At 40.8% G+C, this 17,911-nt stretch overlaps 1 protein-coding gene across 1 annotated transcript in view; it reads right to left on the reverse strand.

Moving 5' to 3' along the window:
- The window catches only part of shank1 (SH3 and multiple ankyrin repeat domains 1), a 96,088-nt gene that overhangs the window by 46,959 nt on the left and 31,218 nt on the right, over nucleotides 1-17,911 (reverse strand). The window contains exons 3-5 of the mRNA XM_050068160.1: nucleotides 3,048-3,251; nucleotides 2,134-2,205; nucleotides 1,027-1,135 (exon numbers count right to left, since the gene is read on the reverse strand). Of these exons, the coding sequence (XP_049924117.1) occupies nucleotides 1,027-1,135; nucleotides 2,134-2,205; nucleotides 3,048-3,251 (385 nt within the window). The remainder of the gene's footprint in view (nucleotides 1-1,026; nucleotides 1,136-2,133; nucleotides 2,206-3,047; nucleotides 3,252-17,911) is intronic.

Raw genomic sequence — 17,911 nt, forward strand, 5'->3', positions numbered from 1 at the left:
GCCATATAAAGAAATGAAAATGAGTGACTTTTGATGTTTTAAATCTAGGTTAATAGAGCAAAATAATTCATTTAATAAAATGTATTAATTATACTATCTATATTTAGAATGATCAAATCATTTTCTGCACTTGGTCCCACCATATTTTGTTGGCATTATCATGGTTTAGTACAGAAGCATAAAATCCAGGGTGCAGCATCAAACCTTGATGTCCAAAGTAGCAATAACCACCTTAAGTAACATTTTCAGGTCTAAGATGCATGCAGTGTGTCTTTCCCATATGATGTGAGCTGAGCATGTAGGTGAGGGGGCTTCATCAGGGCTCTCTGTTGCCCCCCGGTGTTCTGAAGTGGAAGTGTGTTTCACACCTTTGACGACAGGCTGCGTTTTGTGTTGTGACACGTTTCTCCCTCAGCGGCTGGAGTGACACAGAGCAACACACCCAAACTGTAAATGAGCCGTCTGCTGCTCCCCCCAAGCACTAACAGGATCTGGGAAAAGACACCAAATTGTGAACAGCACTGGCCCAGATCCTTGACAAAGTGGTAGGCCAACATACTGCAGAGCTGAGGGCAGAAAACGGAGGGAGAGAGACGGGCAGAGCCACAGGTCACAAAGCTGCTGGCCGCCAGTGTGCTAATTTAGCTGAGAGAGATGGTTAACTGCTTGTTGAAACTCAAATACGTGTTCATATGGCTGAGGGAGAATAATTCAATAAATGAGAGAGAGACAGATGAAGGCAAAGATTTACTGATATGTGGGTGTGCAGATGGATGGATGTACAGTGTATATGGATGGATGAGATGAGCTGTAGCAAGTGAAATCAGTAACACCATTAACTTCAACCCTATTCTTGTTTTAAGCCTTTTTATTCATCTCATGAATGTGATGATTTTGATGTGTCAGAGTGTAATTGTTATGGGTAGATGATAGAGAGCACTCTGTGGATGAAGTGGATGGACCTGAGGAAAATGCTAAATAACAGAGGGGAAGTGAGAGTTCCTCAGGCTCTGAGGCACTCCTTACCACCGGTGTCAGCATCCTGGTAGTTGGGATCAAGGCCTTTGTCTAAGAACTTGCTCATCTTGTCCACAGCGCTGGTTTGGATGTAATCCATGAATTTCTTCAGGCTGGCCTGCATGCAGAAAGAAACATTCAGCTGTATTATGCTGTGTGACCTGCTACATTATCGCTGATGATTGGTTGGCACTTTACCACGTCACTGGAGCACAAAAAAAGTTGAGGCCAACTCAACTTTGATTTCTAGCTCGTCCTGCCTGTCCTCAGCAGCAAGTGTCGATGTCAGGTTGTAGTTTCATGTCACCAGCTCCAATTAACCCTTTGGGGTCAAGGGTATAATTGGCTGTTTCTGACTACTTTTGATTTTAACTGTTTACCTTGCCTTGTTTGGTGTCATTTTTTTCAGCACAACCTCACCTGTGTGACTTTATGGTTATTTTCTCATTTTGACATACTGTATTAACACATTGAACCTAAAATCACACAAAAAACACTACATATAGGAAAGGGGGTGTCATGTTTTTTTTTGCTTGCAAGCCCTTTCTGCTTGCAAGCCCTTTCCTTAGAATAGCCCGTGTTTACCGTTGTGACGACAATATTCAGGAAAAAGCATGGTGTAAATTATTTATCATAAGTCTGGTTTTACTTGGCCTATCAACACAATTTAAAACTGGTATATAGTTTGAAGTTCGCACTTTCGCCACAAGATGAAACGGAGACTCAGCGAGGCTGCGTTTTGTGTCATCTTAAATCAATCATGTCATTTGGACGCACTGGCGCATTCGTGGACTTAAAAAGGGATAAAAATGACTTTTAGCTTGTTTCTGTGTTGCTCATACTGTGAACACAGCATTCAAAAGAACTCCTGCCTTTAAATGCTGTATATGAAGGCGAAGGACCGCACATTACAGCATAATACAGTATGGCACACAAACAAAAGGAAATATACACAGATACACATGCACAAATGCATGTATGCATACACTCACACTGACATACATGCTGTACAGGACTGATTTAAGCTAACTAACTCTGTGCCATTACATTTATATGATTGAAGCATGCAGCTGAAACCCTTCAGATATCCGACACTAAGACAAAGGGGTTTCATACCTTAGTGTGCAGTTTGGCCAGTTGCTTCTCATCCAGATTGGTCTGTTTGTACACCCTGGTCTTGTATCGAAACTAAACCCCAGAGAAAAGAGGAGAAAAGATATGAAGAGTTAATCCTAACACAGAGGGCGTTTGTCCTTAATTCTCTTAGCTTTTGGCCTAGATCCACAAAATGGGGCCTGCAGATTTATTGTAGAAGAGGAGCTTTATCTGGTTTGCTATACAAACCCCCTCTTCCACTCCACTGAAGACAAGAAATGTAAAAGAAATGGTCTTGCTTTACAGCAGTTTAAAGACGGTTTAGAGCCTCCACTGGGTCATAATACAGCAAGAAAAGAAGGTGACTGCACAGACTGGATAAGAGATTAGCAGGTGTTGCACTAAACAGAGCAGGGAAGCTGAACAGTTCCGGGACATTTCTCGAAGAAGTGTGTATGAAACTTCATTCATAAACCAGTGGGGGTTTTTTTTATATCCAGGTATAACCTTAGATAGCACTAGGAACATTCACAGTAGATGTAGTCATAACTGCCTTTAAGAGCTGCTGCTTTTTTTTTTTTATCACTTCAGTCATTTGGGATCTGGATGCACAATATAAGAAGTTGTAGAGAAAACCTTAGACACATGATGGGAGGCAAAAATCTGATGGTAAAAACACACAAAACAATCATAATCTACTGCATTGTTTTTATATATCATGTACAGTATGACTGATTGGTCCAATGGCACCTATAGAGTACGACAAATGGTTGACAGGCTAATTTAGAAGAAAAGAAAGCCACCACATTGGATTCTGATTTTGACCACTGCATTGTTGAATAACACTGACATCTTGAGGACATGAAGGCTACGTCACTTCTCTATTGTGTAGTACTGTGTCTTACAACTGTGTCAAAGGAAGACTGGAATCGTACCTCCAAATATGGTACCCCTTTCTCAAAGGACTGTGGGTACTCTCTCAGCAGCCTCTCCTCCTCCAGGAACTTGGCATCATGGCCGTCCGTGGCGGGCTGGAACAGACCATAGTTCAGGACATCCCGAAGAGATTCGGTCAGGGAGCACAGCACCTGCTGCTTGGCCTTCCACACCGTGGCGTCTGGGTTAAACCGCAAACATTTCTGCAGTAGAAACAGAGGGAGATGTAGCTTAGCTTTAACTCTATAGAGCAGTAAATGGTGGTTAAGTGGGAAACGCTGCACGTCAAGAGTAAAAAAATACTGACATTAATAAACATCTTACCGTGTGAAAAAAACTGTTGCAGTTTACAAGAGATTCAGGAATTATTTGATGACATAAACAGTTAAAACAAGGTGAGAAATATAAACAAACAGCAAAAGTGCAGTCAACAATAAGTTATGAATAATAATGCCATCAAAAGCAAGTCAGTGAAACAGAGTTTTAATAACTGACTTTAAGGATAATAAAGAAGCAGCCAGACTCAGTTCATTGTTTGCATCAATAAAGACACTAGTGGCCACAATATAAACAACTTGATCACTTTTAGTTCATCTGAACAAAAAGAAATAGTTATTAGAAGCTGCATCATTTTAAATTTGACCTTCATGGAAACTAAAGGAAAGAAAAGAAAACTTAATCATGGACAAGCCACAATTATCCTAAAACTAGATATTTAAATGTCTAAACCAAGCGCTTTCTGAGGACCTCAGGCTGCAATCTGCCTCATATGGAGTGAAATGATCTGTAATATTTTGATGGCCAAACCATCTGTGCCTTAAAAATGAACTGTAACTAAAATTAGGATGTTCTGAACTTTCTGTTGCAAAATGAACCATAGCAGTACATTTCATGAGCTGGAAGCAACAAAGGAACAAAAACTACAGCTAAGCCATTAGTGGAAAATGGTGGCATGGTACGTTTCTGCAACATGTTACATTTACACATTTCATACAAACCAAATTATCGTTTCTAAAGTGACATACTGTATGAGCTGACTTTGTCACTGGAAGGTGGAGGGGATTATGGATGGCATGACACTTAGGTGAGACACCTGTCAGGCTGCAGAGCACTGTTCTAGATCAACAATCAATAAAACAGCTTTTAAGCCACCAAATGTGAGTGATTTTTTTTATCCAGACATGGCTGTGTTTTCTGTCGGGATAGTCCTGCAAAGACCTGTTTTTTTGTTTGTTTGTTGTTGTTTTTTACCAAGACATTGCTGTGTTTCTTAGTGCCATCACTGCGCCTTCCAACTGCTTTTTTGCCACTAGAAACAGGTATTTTCAGCCAAAACATGATTTTTTTCTAACCATATCAAAGTGTTTTTTTGTGCCCAAACCTAAGGCACAATAACTACATGGTATCCACAGCGTTGCCGAAACCTAAAGTTTCAACTTATCTGCTACATAACAACATACAAATGTAACATATCCATGGTTTGCACGTATTATGCCAACATTTATTTAAGCGTTTGGGTTGTAAACTAACTCTCTCTGTCCTAAAGCAATGGTTTTTAATTTTTTGGGCTTGTGACACATTACTAAAGAGCACTGTCTAGTTGGGGCTCTTAGTTGCCATGTTTCAGATCTTGTTTCAGTCTCTGAGTTGTTAGCAGCTCTACCATAGAGAGCTTTCTTCTTTAACCTTGTCAGATGGTTTTATTTAAATAACTCTTCAAAGCTGTTATCTTCAAAACATAACTTTGGAGGGAGGCCAACTCCTCTGCAAGAAACCTCAAGACTAAAACACCTATCTCCACCTCAACCAGCTGCAATGGTAAAATTTCAAACATTGATGCATCAGTTTTAAGGATCAAATATGCAATGTATTATTCACAGATACATTTTTTCTGCATCTGCATTTTAGTAGGATTTTGGCTGTTAGACTTTTACTTGTGATAGAGTATTTTCAGAATGTTGAAAAAATGGCAACAAAACAGACATTGGCCTTTTCTCAAGGGAAGACAAATATTATACATTTTATGTAGCAGTGCAATATTTTTTCTTTATTTCCTGTCCCACAAATCATTTCACCATGACCCCTAAAGTTTATCTTTGGATTCTTCGGAGAGGTCACCACTGTCCCAGAGGCAATCCTGTGGCAGCGGATGTTCCAGCCTTTATGACTGCAGCACACTGAGGCTGTCCCCCCTCTGAACCAGCAGGGGGAGACAGCCCCAGCGTAAAGTAGGTGATTCCCAGTGGTCTCAGTCAGCAGAGAGGATATGAATGGCAGTTTGGTGCAGCTTTAAGTGTCTCCGGTGGGGTCGTGAATGGCCAAATGCATAACGGCTCAGAGGCTCACTCAGCAAAGTGGGACGTAACTCACAACACAGATGGCTGACAGAAGGTTTTTGGCAGTGCTCTCTCTTCCTCTCTCTCTCCCTCTCCTTGCCCAGAGTGGAGTCAGGTTGTTCTCTGACCTTGAGGCAGCAGCAGGAGGATGATTGGCCCATGCACAGTACAGCCAGCTGCAAGGATCCCTGCTTCTTACTGCATTACTGCACAAGCTCTTGTCTCCAGCCAATACGTCTTCTAACCCAGAACATTCGCTCAGTCATTGTCACTCATCCTAATCTCTTACATGCATACACATACACATGTTTCTGTGTGTGTGTGTGTGTGTGTGTGTGTGTGTGTGTGTCTCCTACAAAGGCAGAGATAAAACCCTGCACGGGGGTTTTGTGCAGAGGAGTAACATAACATTTTCTCCCTCTATTTTATTCAGTGTCTCCGTTCGCGCACAGCCAACCCGGTCGCCACGGCAACCGGTTCATTAGTGGAGCAAGCTGCTTGTTGCCATAGAGACATCCCTGTGTTCCCTAGGAGATGGGGTACTGGGAGGGTGTGCATGTGTTTGTGTGTGAGCGTGTGCATCAGTGTGGATGGATTTGTGTGTTTGTCTGTGTGTCTGTGTATGTGTCTGCGTGTCAGTGTGTGTGTGTGTGTGTGTGTTTGTTACATGGTGTGGCGAAAGAGCGTGGAGTAAAAGGGAGGGGAATGTCTAAGACTTTGAGTATGAGAGCGAAACAGGATGAAAAGGTGTGTCTGTTTGTATTAGATTAGGTTTCACACATACAAATACACACCCTCACACACAGAGAAATACACACACAAGCCTACACACTGCACTTACAGTCCCAATAAAGGATGCAGGCAATATCACTCTATAATGAATCACAGCAGGAGAGAATGAAGGTTAAGGATTTAAATATCATGCTGGAGGAATATTCCCACAGTCAACCTGAAACAATTAAAAACACAGATGATTATCATAAAATAACAGAGATTAAAATGTGTGTAATAACTTTGCTTTCAGCCTGAGAAGCCTCAGATAGTTGGAGACTTCACTAGAGCAGCCATGCTGCTTATTGATCTGTATACCTCCAGGAGTAGGATTGATCCCACAGCTTCTAACCGTCCAGCCAATTAGGGCTCATCACAGATTCCTCATGCCTTCAAAAGGGCCTTCGAAATACACCTTGGTTCTGTAACAGTTTTCCCACTGATTCGCCCTATTACAGACATTCTTGTACTACAACTGTACAGCCTACAAGCTTTGCTTTATTGAAATCATGGCCATACAGTCACAGACAGCCCTGCAACTTGTTATAAACCTCTAATGGTGCACTTGCAGTTGGGTGTTTGTGGCACCCTCCAGTAGTCAGACGGCTTTTTGTGTAAATTATAAAGACTAAATGGCAACTGAGTTGTTGGTTTGTAGAATGTCCATATACAATGACAATATTGTTTCAGTGTCAATATATATATAACTATAATTAGTTTTTTCCTTCAAATTCATTATTCTTGTTCATGATAGTATTCTGGCTAATTAGTGCCCATTGAGCAAGTTACAAAAAGGACTTACAACACCAAGGGGTACTCACTGTATTTCAGTGGTACTCGTAAAAGCACCATTGCAACAAAAACATCCCTGAAATCGCCATCACCAAACCCACCAGATTCTATTTAAATAAAGAGCAGTTTTATCATTATAAATCTCACTTCATTCAGAGATGACAGAAGCAAAATGAAACTCACTAAAGCCGTCTTGATTCATCTTTTCACTGTTCCAACAATCACCAACTCCAGTTTGATTGAAATAAACCCTTAAAACATGCAGTTAGATGTGAAAATACGCTGGCTCTACACCTGCTAAAATTACTGTTTATTTAATGGAGTGTGGTGGCTTTGGCGATAGCGACTTCAGGGTCATTTCTAGTTAAACAAAAGGTCTGTCTCTTAAGAGATCCTTTCCATAATGTTGTCAGACACTTAAAATTAAATTCTGAGCCTGTCAGTGGCAAAACAAGCCCTTTAATGGACATAAATTGACAGCGCAAACATGCCCTGAGTGTTTACATTGAAGCCTCTTTCGTGGCTGCTGGCAGCTGCCCCTCACTCAATACTGTTCCCATTAGTCCATTGGACACAAAAACATAGGAATAAGGGGTCCAGGTTGAAGGATAACAAGAATAATAACAGCTAAGACTATATAATGTTAGATAAGAATATTAGGTGATATATCATCATCAGAAGTAGATTTTTCAGGTATAAATACAGCCTGATTTGCAGCAGCCCCACTAGAACCACAATTTAATATGCATTGCTATATCAAAGTTAACTTTTGAAGGTAAATCTGTCAACAAATTGCATCACAGTGGATCATTTCAAGGTTGCGCTACACTGGCAAACATTTGACGTAAGGCTATATAGCTATATCACTAAGTATATTACAGAAAGCACTTATAACACCAAATAGTTCTCACTGTAGTGTAACAATACTCTATTACACCCACAAATCCCATGTATGTAAAAGCAGAAGTGATTGTTCTGCCCCCTTTAAGTGACATGCTATTAATGACATTTTTAGATTTCGTCATATCACTCTAATCTTTATTTTTGAGGCAAAATATTGTGTAATACGATCTCCTTGGGCCTCAAACAGTTATTTATATGAAACTAATTTAGAGGGAAATCTCTGTTTTAGTGGAAAGGGGCCCAACGAGATACTCCAGGATTAACACTCACACCCAGCCAAAGTGTTAATCATGATTGGCTACGGCTTGTATTTGAGAAATGTGATCATTCATGTCCCTGTTTATTGGATTATAACAGTATCCAGGTTTGTGATCATTTCGGTGCAGGTGTGCATTCACCACTATGCAGGATTCAGCTTCTCCATCCAATCATTTGTAATGGAAAACAAGCAGTAATGCAATTTATGTCAAATCCGACCTTCCATTCACTTCAGCGTGTCTGTCAGCATTACATCATGTAACATCATATCCAATCTAGACAGAGTGTATACATGCCACAATATCCTGGTTTTCACTAGAGTACTCTGGCAAGCAGCATGTCCCAGTTTAGCATTTTATGCTACCCTATTGCTTCTAATCCACATTTCAGAGGAAACTATTGTACTTTTCACTTCATCACATTGATGTGACAGCTAAACTTACTAGTTATTGTGCGAATTATCAATTAACATCATATCATATACAAAAATATGATCAGGTAAATGTTAAATTAAATTAAATATGGTTTGTTGCTGTAGATCAAACTACTAGAGAGTATTTGAAGAAGTTAAAAATAGCTGCACCTTGACCAACTACAGCAGTAAAACATCATTTAAACTAGCACATCACTGTACAAGCCAGACACCAGAATAAATGTTTGCAATGCATTTACCCACAGTCCTTTGACCACCATCCAGACCATGGATCCGTTACATTTAGACATTTCATACAGAAGATATGTTGAACCTTTATGGTTTTCATTTTTCAGTTTTTATTTCATGATGTGACAGCACTGTGGTCAATGTGTCATTAATGTTAGGAAAACATGTTTTGGCTTAAACATCCGCGTTTGTCACTACACACACGGCTGGACACGTCCAAGCGTGTTGTTAAAAATGACACGGTTTTGTTGCCACAAACACGGCTGGAAACGTCCCAACCTGTTGTTAAAAAATACCCTCTTTTGCATGTCTCGAATTGCGGTCAGCTGCTGTCTGCTGCTTGGCAGCCGTCTTGCCATCATGCTATCCACCATCCATTCCTCCGCCTGATTAGATACTCAGCTCATATACATGTAATCTGAATGACGTCATATGTGTGAAACATCCAAACATATCCATGGTTTGCAGAGACGTATATATGCTATGACACTCACAGGGGCCATTTTAAAACATAACAAGTACTTTTATCTTTAATACTTTCAGCACACATAACTTATAAAACTTCAGTATTGTGCTATTTAGTATTCTGACTGTGTTGTATTGCTACTTTTTTTTCTTCACTAAAGTAAAGGATCTGAATACTTCGTCCACCACTGTACGTGGGCGAAACATAACCAGGCTATTGCACCCATAACCATCACATATAAATGCACTAAATGTTGCAGCTTTTTCATAACTTATAACCTTTATATGATTCTCAGTTTTACATTAAAATCTTAATTCAGTTTTCAGCCCTTCTGTTTCTCTTGTGGTTTTATCATTATGCAGACCAAAAATTCTGTCTTGTCTCCCGAAGCTGTGATCACACTTTCCCACTCGCATACGCCCACTCACTCTGTCCATGCTGCTCTTTATCTTCCCCTGCCTATCTCTATATCTTATTCTCCCTGCTCCTTCCCTCTTTCTCCATCTTTCTGTAACAGCTCTGTCACTTATCTATGCAGAAATAAGAGTCGCTCCTCTCTCTCCCTCCTCGTTCCACGTCTAGCCCCCTCTATCTTTGTCCCTCTGGCCTTTTCCTGCAGGCCATGTGCAGGGGGACTTGAAGCCTTTAATGAGATCCACGGGGAAATAACCCCCCACTAAACACACACACACACACACACACACACACACACACACACGCCAGCCATGTCACCATTTAAGTCAACTTCCTCTCCATATCCCATTCTTCTTCTCTCTCTCAACCACTCAAGCCACCCCCTTCCTCTCTACAGCAGTTCAAGAGAGCGAATTAATTTCTTTAAAGCATTTCTGTCATCCCCGCTCTGCCTTGTTCTCTCACCATTGTCTTTCTCTCACTCCCTCCTCTCCTCCCATACTTCTCTCTCTATTATCTCTGTCCCTCTGTTCACCTTTGGGGCTCACCCTTTCATTAACATACAACCGGTGGACACCGTCTGTGTCTTGTAGTCTGAGAAGTTCACATATCTTAAGTAGGTGCTGAAGTAAATGTGTGTGTGTGTGTGTATGTGTGTGTGTGTGTGTGTGTGTGTGTGTATCTGTGTTTCAAAGTGGAAGTGTTTGTGAGGCCAAATCCTGCCTGAGGGGCTGCTGCTTATACTTCAGAGTTTGCACGAATTCAGCTCAAGTCAAACAGCGGAGGAAAAACTCATTTGTTTCACGCTGTTTAATGCACTCGGCAGGCAAATGCAGACTTGACTGCATGTTCGTGAGTTTGACAATCTAATAAACCTGCAAACAAAACTGCCTCAGCCTCCTGTTGCGGCAGGATCATATCAACAACTTGTGATACACGTATCCGACTGTGGCTGTGCGCACAAGTGAGTTAATGGAGAAAAGCCTTAGTCATCATCAGCCACCAGCAGAAGAGGAAGGATCAGAGCAGAGTGCACAGACACAGCTAACTCAGAGATCCCCCTCATCAGCGTCACCACTGAGGTGTCACTGAGTTGGTGGTCAAAAGATGTCTACACATGTGGGTTAAAACTGGGCTACAGTGAAAAGTGTAGGTGTTTTAGAAGCATTTCATTTCAATAACAATACAACAAGATTTGACATAACTCAGCTTTACTGCACGTCACTAACTCGGCTTCTTGTCAGGAGCCTTTGTGCTCTCTCGCAGGTTCCCTTGAATCGCAGCTATGCCTGGATCGTGTGTCGTGGTTGCACTGCTGCCGTGGTCCTGCCTGATGCCTCCCACTACTGCTGTTATTATTAGTCATACTTCTACCATTATTATACACATATGATTTATTGTCACATACATATACTATCATATATCAATATATACTCACAACATATGCTACCAAAATTACTGTTTTCATTATCATAATATTATTACTAAAATTATTATTGCAGCTACTGTCATTACTTCTTGCCCTGCTTCTCTCTCTGTCTGTCTCGGTCTCTGTCTGTCTTTATGTATCATTTTGTCATGGATTACTGTAAATTTATTATGTTGATTTGTTCTGTATGACATCTATCGCACGTCTGTTCGTCCTGGAAGAGGGATCCCTCTTTCATTTTTTTCTTCCCGTTAAAGGGTTGAGGGTTTTTTTGGGAGCTTTCCCTTATCCGCTGTGAGGGTCCAAAGGACAGAGGGATGTCGTATGCTGTAAAGCCCTCTGAGGCAAATTCTGATTTGTGATATTGGGCTTATAAATAAAGTAGAAGCAGTGTATTTATCAGCGTAGTCAGTCTTTTGCCTGTATTTCCTGATTTTCTTGTTATTTCGCTGTAATCTTTCTAAACAGATTCTGCGTGTGAATGCAGGCGACGGGACAAGATATTGGTATTTACAGTGTTCCGGTTTCCATTTGTGGTCTGAGTAGTATGAACCAATAACATTAGAATGGCAGGCAAACAGTCAGTTTGAAGAGGTGGAACGCATCAGCCAAAATCCAATCTTAGAATCCACTGGCCATTAACTGATGACAATTAAGCTTTTTAAATATTTTTATTTATGGGAGACCGATTTTGCTGTGCTTGGGAAGTTTTTGGTCGTTTAGCCACCAGCCATAAACAGGTCACAGATAAGGCTGCTGCTACTGACCAAGTAGTAGCAGCATGCATTCAAGAGAAAGCTACAAAAATCACGGACACAGCACAGAAGAAAAACGCAAATACTGTATAGCGAGGCAAAAAGCCAACTGGACAAAGCTCGTTCCAAAATTAGAGTGAATCTGGGGTTGGCTTTTACTTTCACTTTTGCTGCTGAGAGGATGATGAGGGACGAGGCCCATTTTCTGTTGACCAGGTAGGTGTCCAACAGAACTAGTAACTAGCACCTTAAACTGTCAATTAAGTATTGTTGAGAAAGAAGTACACAACAAATTCTCACTTCGACCTCATCACATTTTGACGTTTTGGTCATGTACTTTCCACGTCTACATACGATGTTCAAGGTACCCTGGGTGCATTGGTTGTTGACGTTCTGGGACACCGTGTCAAGTTCTCTTATTTCAAGATACACCTCTGTTTTCACAGGAAATTTAATGTTTACATAGAGTCTCTTTCAAAATAAAATCACTACGACAGTATAACACCCAAATTGCCGGAGCTTTTTTTCCTTCAACAACAAAAGCACATGGTTAGCTTTAGGCTAGTTGGTGTTTATTGGACTGATCCACAACCCCTCCTACCCGCACCACCCTCGGATTTTCGCCACCTTAACTTTCGTCCTTGTCCTGCTGTGTTTCCCCCTGCCGCCACCAGGCGCCATTAAACTATAATGGCAACTGGCCGTGTATCATGCTGACATTAAAAGCACTCCTTTTCCGTTGGTTTCGGACACAAGTCACTGACCAAGTGTTGGATTTCGACAACTTCGGAGTGAGACTGTGCTCAAGTTATAATATTGAATTTTTTTAGAAAGGAGAACCTCTAAATTGTACTTAAATACATTGCATTAGTAAAGTTACTTAGCTACTTTTCACCACTGAGTGATTACACAGTAAAACAGTAAAAATTCTTAACATACTTTTGGGGAGTTCAAGCTATAACAATAAACCATTCAAGCACTGTGTGTTATTACCCAGCAATAACTGAGTTAGTGATTTGCTGGTCAAAAATTTAATAAACTAAAACTGGGCTACACCTGGTAAAAGAGTGTTTAAGCAGAGTAGATGACATAACAGTATTTCACTACAGTAATATCGTCATTCAAATGCTGTTCAACAACAGCTGTGTAGATGACAAAAGGACATACTACCAAATGTAGCCCTGTTTCTAGAGATCATGTGAGGATGGTGATAACTGGGTACTCTGAGGGTTGTATAAAAAGTTTCTTGAACACGGTTTCGGTATGCCAGAAGTGCCCTGACCCTCTGGAGATAAAATGGGACAGGACATCAACTGTCACAGTGCAAAATAACTTTCTACACAGCCCCCTGATCAGTCTCTCCCCGGCATGAGATGACAGAATCCATCCAACTGAATTTCCACTTGACCTAAAAAAAAACCTACTTAAACCCCAGATTCTTTCCACATGTAGCAATGGCCCAAATCTCCTCTTGACAAATGTAGCAGACTGATAGTAGAGCTCTAACTTGCACTGTCAGTGTCAGAGCACCAGCAGTGCCATCTTGATTGACAGGGCCTTGTGAGAGATCCCTGCAGTAGGCTTGTACAGCTTCGCTGAGAGAGGTTTAAAGCAGCAAAGGTAAGTCCCACTGAGGGGAGGCAGGGAGCATAACCAGATGTTTGCTCTGAGCGCTGTGTAAAAACATTTCACGAAAGAGTAACAAACATTCACCTCTTGACAAAGGAATTAGCATTTGTCACAAATATCTTGCAATCCATAAAAATGAAAATGAATGCAAAAGAGTGAGTCCGTCTGCTCAATATGTGCACTAATACAGGCACTTAATGGCATGAAGAACACGGAAAAAGGGTTGGAATTAAAACGCTGCTATCTAGAGAAGCTGCAAATGCAAGACTTTCTGTGTTCTTCATGCCATTTAGTGCCCATCTTTATGCACATATTAAGCAGATTAAGTGTTCTCATTTCCCTACCTTTGTCTTTGTAACAAAATATCCTGCTTATCTATCGTCATCACAACTCTGTATTAGCTACAGGGCAGGGGTGTCAAACTCATTTTAATCCATGGGCCACATATAGACAAGTTTGGTCTCACGTGGTCCAGACCAGTAAAACCATTGCATAATAACCTATAAATAAAAAAAAAAAAAACACCTCCACATTTTTCTTTTCTTTTAGCATAAGGACGTGCTTTCTGAAAATGTTCATCCATTTGTAAAACAGATGATGAACAGCCTGAGATGTTGTCAGATAAATAATTGTAATTTCAACAATACGCTGGAGTTTTTCCGCATTCACTCAGTCGACTGCTCACTGTCTTTGCATTTTTTCATACATTTCCACTCCTTTGTAGTAATGCTGGTATCACCACACAACGTTAAAGGCCAGTTCATGGCTTCCATGTCCATGTGTCTGTGCGGACTCCTATCAATCATTAGTGTGCAGCTCATTTTTTGTGACCACACATACTGGGTGCACAGCCAGTGCGCTGGCTGATTACGAAATAGAATTTCTTGTTCCATACTCCAGTCCAGTTCAAGACACTGGAGTCAAGCCAACTGCAGCTACTGCACCGTGGTGAAGTTAGTTCCAAGTTGGATATTCGACAGACAATGACTCTGGTCACAGCAGCGTCTTCTTAGTTTCAGTTTCACCTGATGTGGGTGGTAGGATGACTGTAAGCTCACTCTCAAGCCCTCCTGTTTACAGCTGGGGGCTGACACGGACCCTAAATTGTCCTATAAATGAAACCAGGTGAGCGTCCCCGTGACCACAGCTCTCCACAGACGTTCAGTGTAGAAAGTATGTCCAAGGAAGCGTTTGAGGAAGCAGGTTTAAGTTATGCCCTGCCTTACAAACCATTTACAAATCAAACCGTAGCATCCTTGCCTTAGCATTAGGATTCTACTGATAATGTTTTAGGATATAAGAGTGATACAGATTCTTTTGTAATGAAGCTAACATTGCACAATGTTTAAGATTGTTAAATATGACCACAATAAATATTAATTGTTTTTCAGAGAACTGTATTCTGGTCAGGGTTGCAAAGCCTCAGAAAAAGCATTTTACATAAAGTAGGTTACTCACTGTTTAACTTGCGTCAAAACCTAACATCACAAGTAAATCAATATTAGGCGTGCAAAGTCATCCAGTGGGCCGGATTGGGCCCTTTGGCGCATGTTTGACACCCCTGCTGTTGGGATCCCTGCCAAAAATAATTGGTTACAATATGTTTGAATGTTAAAAAAAAAGACATTTTAGTGTCCAAAAGGGATATTAGAGGATATATCATTAATAGATTTCTTCTTTTTTCCCATATAGTTGTCCTAAATGCAGCCTGGTGTGCAGCAGTCCCACTGGAACCATAACATAAATTGCCATATCAAAGTCAACTGGCAGAGATAAATCTGTAATCAAACTGCATCAAATTGGATCGTTGCAAGGATGCGCAACACTGATTAGAGAACATCTGACACAGAGCTTTACAGCTATATACTCTGCCAAAAAAGGTAGATATAAAACTAATTACCAGTGTTTATGTGTTAATGTGTATTCTCTGCATTACTGGATTTAAGTACTCTTTCGTCACTCAGCTTCCTCCTCCCCCAATTCATAACATTTGCATTTGCGTGCTACAGTCACTCCCTCATCTCATTACAACACAATTAACAAGCAATTAGAGTTTATTGAGGGTGAATTAGCTGACATGTAGAACAGACCTAATGTACTGGGAGTGTAAAGTGATAATACCCAACACCAGTGAGAAAGAGAGAGGAGGAGGACAGGAGATGAATCAGTGGGAAAAAAAAAAAATGTGGTGAAGATCAGAGGGTTTTTATTCTCAATGTGCAGGATGCGAATGAGAGGGAAAGTGAAAATTGGCCTGGAGAGGTTGAGTCAGGACAGGACGAGAGTGAGCGAGTGAGACAGTAAATGTCAAAGTGATGGTTGGTTATAACTCTTGTGACCTTGGGGAGTAAGACACGATAGACTGAGCGAGTAGATCTCGACAGGAAGTCTATAAGGTCATATTTTAGTGCTTTCATATGTTCATGTTTATCTGCATGTCCGAGTGCGCCAGTTTACTCAAGTCGTGCGTGCAGAACAAAGAAGAAGAACATAAAAGAGATTAAAAAAGATCAGAGGAAAAATATATTTAAAATACAATACTGTACAGTTAGACTGACAAATTGGATCGTTATTGCCCTTTATTGTGGGGGTAAAACTTGCATATTTTCTCGTCAGTGTCATCCACATCTGCCAGCCAGCCTAATTAATATGATTATACTTGTCAATCTCAAGAGTCCACAAATAGAGACATTGTGACAAACAAAGAGTATACTTGGGAACATTTAAAGATCCTGACATTTTATAAAACTTTTTAGTTGTGAGTCAAACCCTCAGCATTGAATTTTTTTGATTTAACTTTAAAATACATATTCATTATTTCATTTCCACCTCCTTGCTACTCACAAAGATCAAAATGATTTGCATAAAAATCTCTCCCGCTAAAAGACTCAGAGAGAGAAAGGTGAATTTGTCCTCCCACGTTGACAGAACTCCTTCGTCAACGTGGTATCTGTATTTTATTTTGTAAAGTGATCTAAAACAGCAAGTATAGAACATGAGTGCCTTGATGCCTCAAAGTAAATGTAAAAATCTGACAAATGTTACACATTTATCATCAGAGATGTATACTGTGCTGAAGGTCTATGAGATTAAGTTTTCAAATTTTTTTATTCTGACGGATACTGAGCGCAGTACTTATCTTAAGACACTGACTGTAAAACAGACAATATTTACAAGGAAATTAACATAAAATACTGCTTGCAAAAATGCATAATGTTATGCTTACCTGTAGTGCTGTTTATAAATCTAGATTTGTTTTGGTGTGAGTTACCACACCAAGTGGAACTAGATAATGGAGCAAGATGCCTCTTGACTTCTGGTACTCAAAGCGTTAAAAAAAACAACTCAACAGTAACGTCTCTTTCCAGAAATCATGACCCAGTTGCTCAAGATAATCCACAGACCTTGTTGTGAGCAGTCTTATATGGGAACTTTTTTCTGTCTACCAAACCACAACTGCCAAACAGAAGGAAGTGTGAATCTACAGCTGGCTCACCTAACACCACTGAGCTACCTAACAATACAGCTCAGCTGAGGAAGATGGCATTAATGTTTACATCTCACACCTCTTTCTAACTGGATGCGATGTGATGCGAATAAGCAAGCGAGCAAAAATCAGATTGTTTCGGTGTTTTCTAGTGAAGATGTCCTGACTTGCTCAGTGCATCAGCAAACGGACTAAACGAGGTGTCGCTTGTTTGAAAAAGCACTCACTCTGGCTCTGTTTTGGCAAAACTTTGTGCGCCTCCAATCTTTTTCCAGAGCAACAGCAAGCCATTGCTCACTAAGGGCTCTATAGGCTCCCTGAATGTTGCTGTCGCTTATAGTATATCTATAGCAACTGGCAACCTCTGGGGCTGAAAAAGCCAACACAGAAGTCCCAAAAACTGCAGTTCTTTGAACTTGAGTTATCCCCATAGAGCCCCATGTTAAAATGCCCAACCTTACAGCAGAAATTCATGTTTACAGCCTGGTATAAAAAATGATTTTATAGCTCATCTCAACTGGCACCTTTTATTAAGGCTTACAGTTACCCATATTTAAGGGCTGGCTGCTTTAAGTGACAGGCAGGTTGTTAATAGTGTCCTCAGCTTCTCAGTCAGATCCATCCCTCATTCTTCCACAGTGCCAGCCTCTCGCCCAAATATGGTTAGGCAACATCCGAAATGCCAACTTGAGGCTTCAAAGCAGGAGTCCACAAACCCAATGGGTGACGTCACTGTAGCTACGTCCATAATTTTCACAGTCTGGACACTTTTTTGCGCTCCTTCCCCCAGATTTTGCTCGCTCCCTGTATGTTTGGATGAGGTGTCACACCGTCATGAGACAAGCCTTTTGTCCAGAAAGTAGATGCACACTTCCTCCCCTCTCTTTCTCCACAATTTGAGTGCCATGTGGTTCCATATATATATACATATATTCTGTATAAGGCGGACATCTGTACAGCCA

This window comes from Epinephelus moara, chromosome 18 (genome assembly GCF_006386435.1).
Source record: "Epinephelus moara isolate mb chromosome 18, YSFRI_EMoa_1.0, whole genome shotgun sequence".
NCBI classification, from domain to species: Eukaryota; Metazoa; Chordata; class Actinopteri; order Perciformes; family Serranidae; genus Epinephelus; species Epinephelus moara.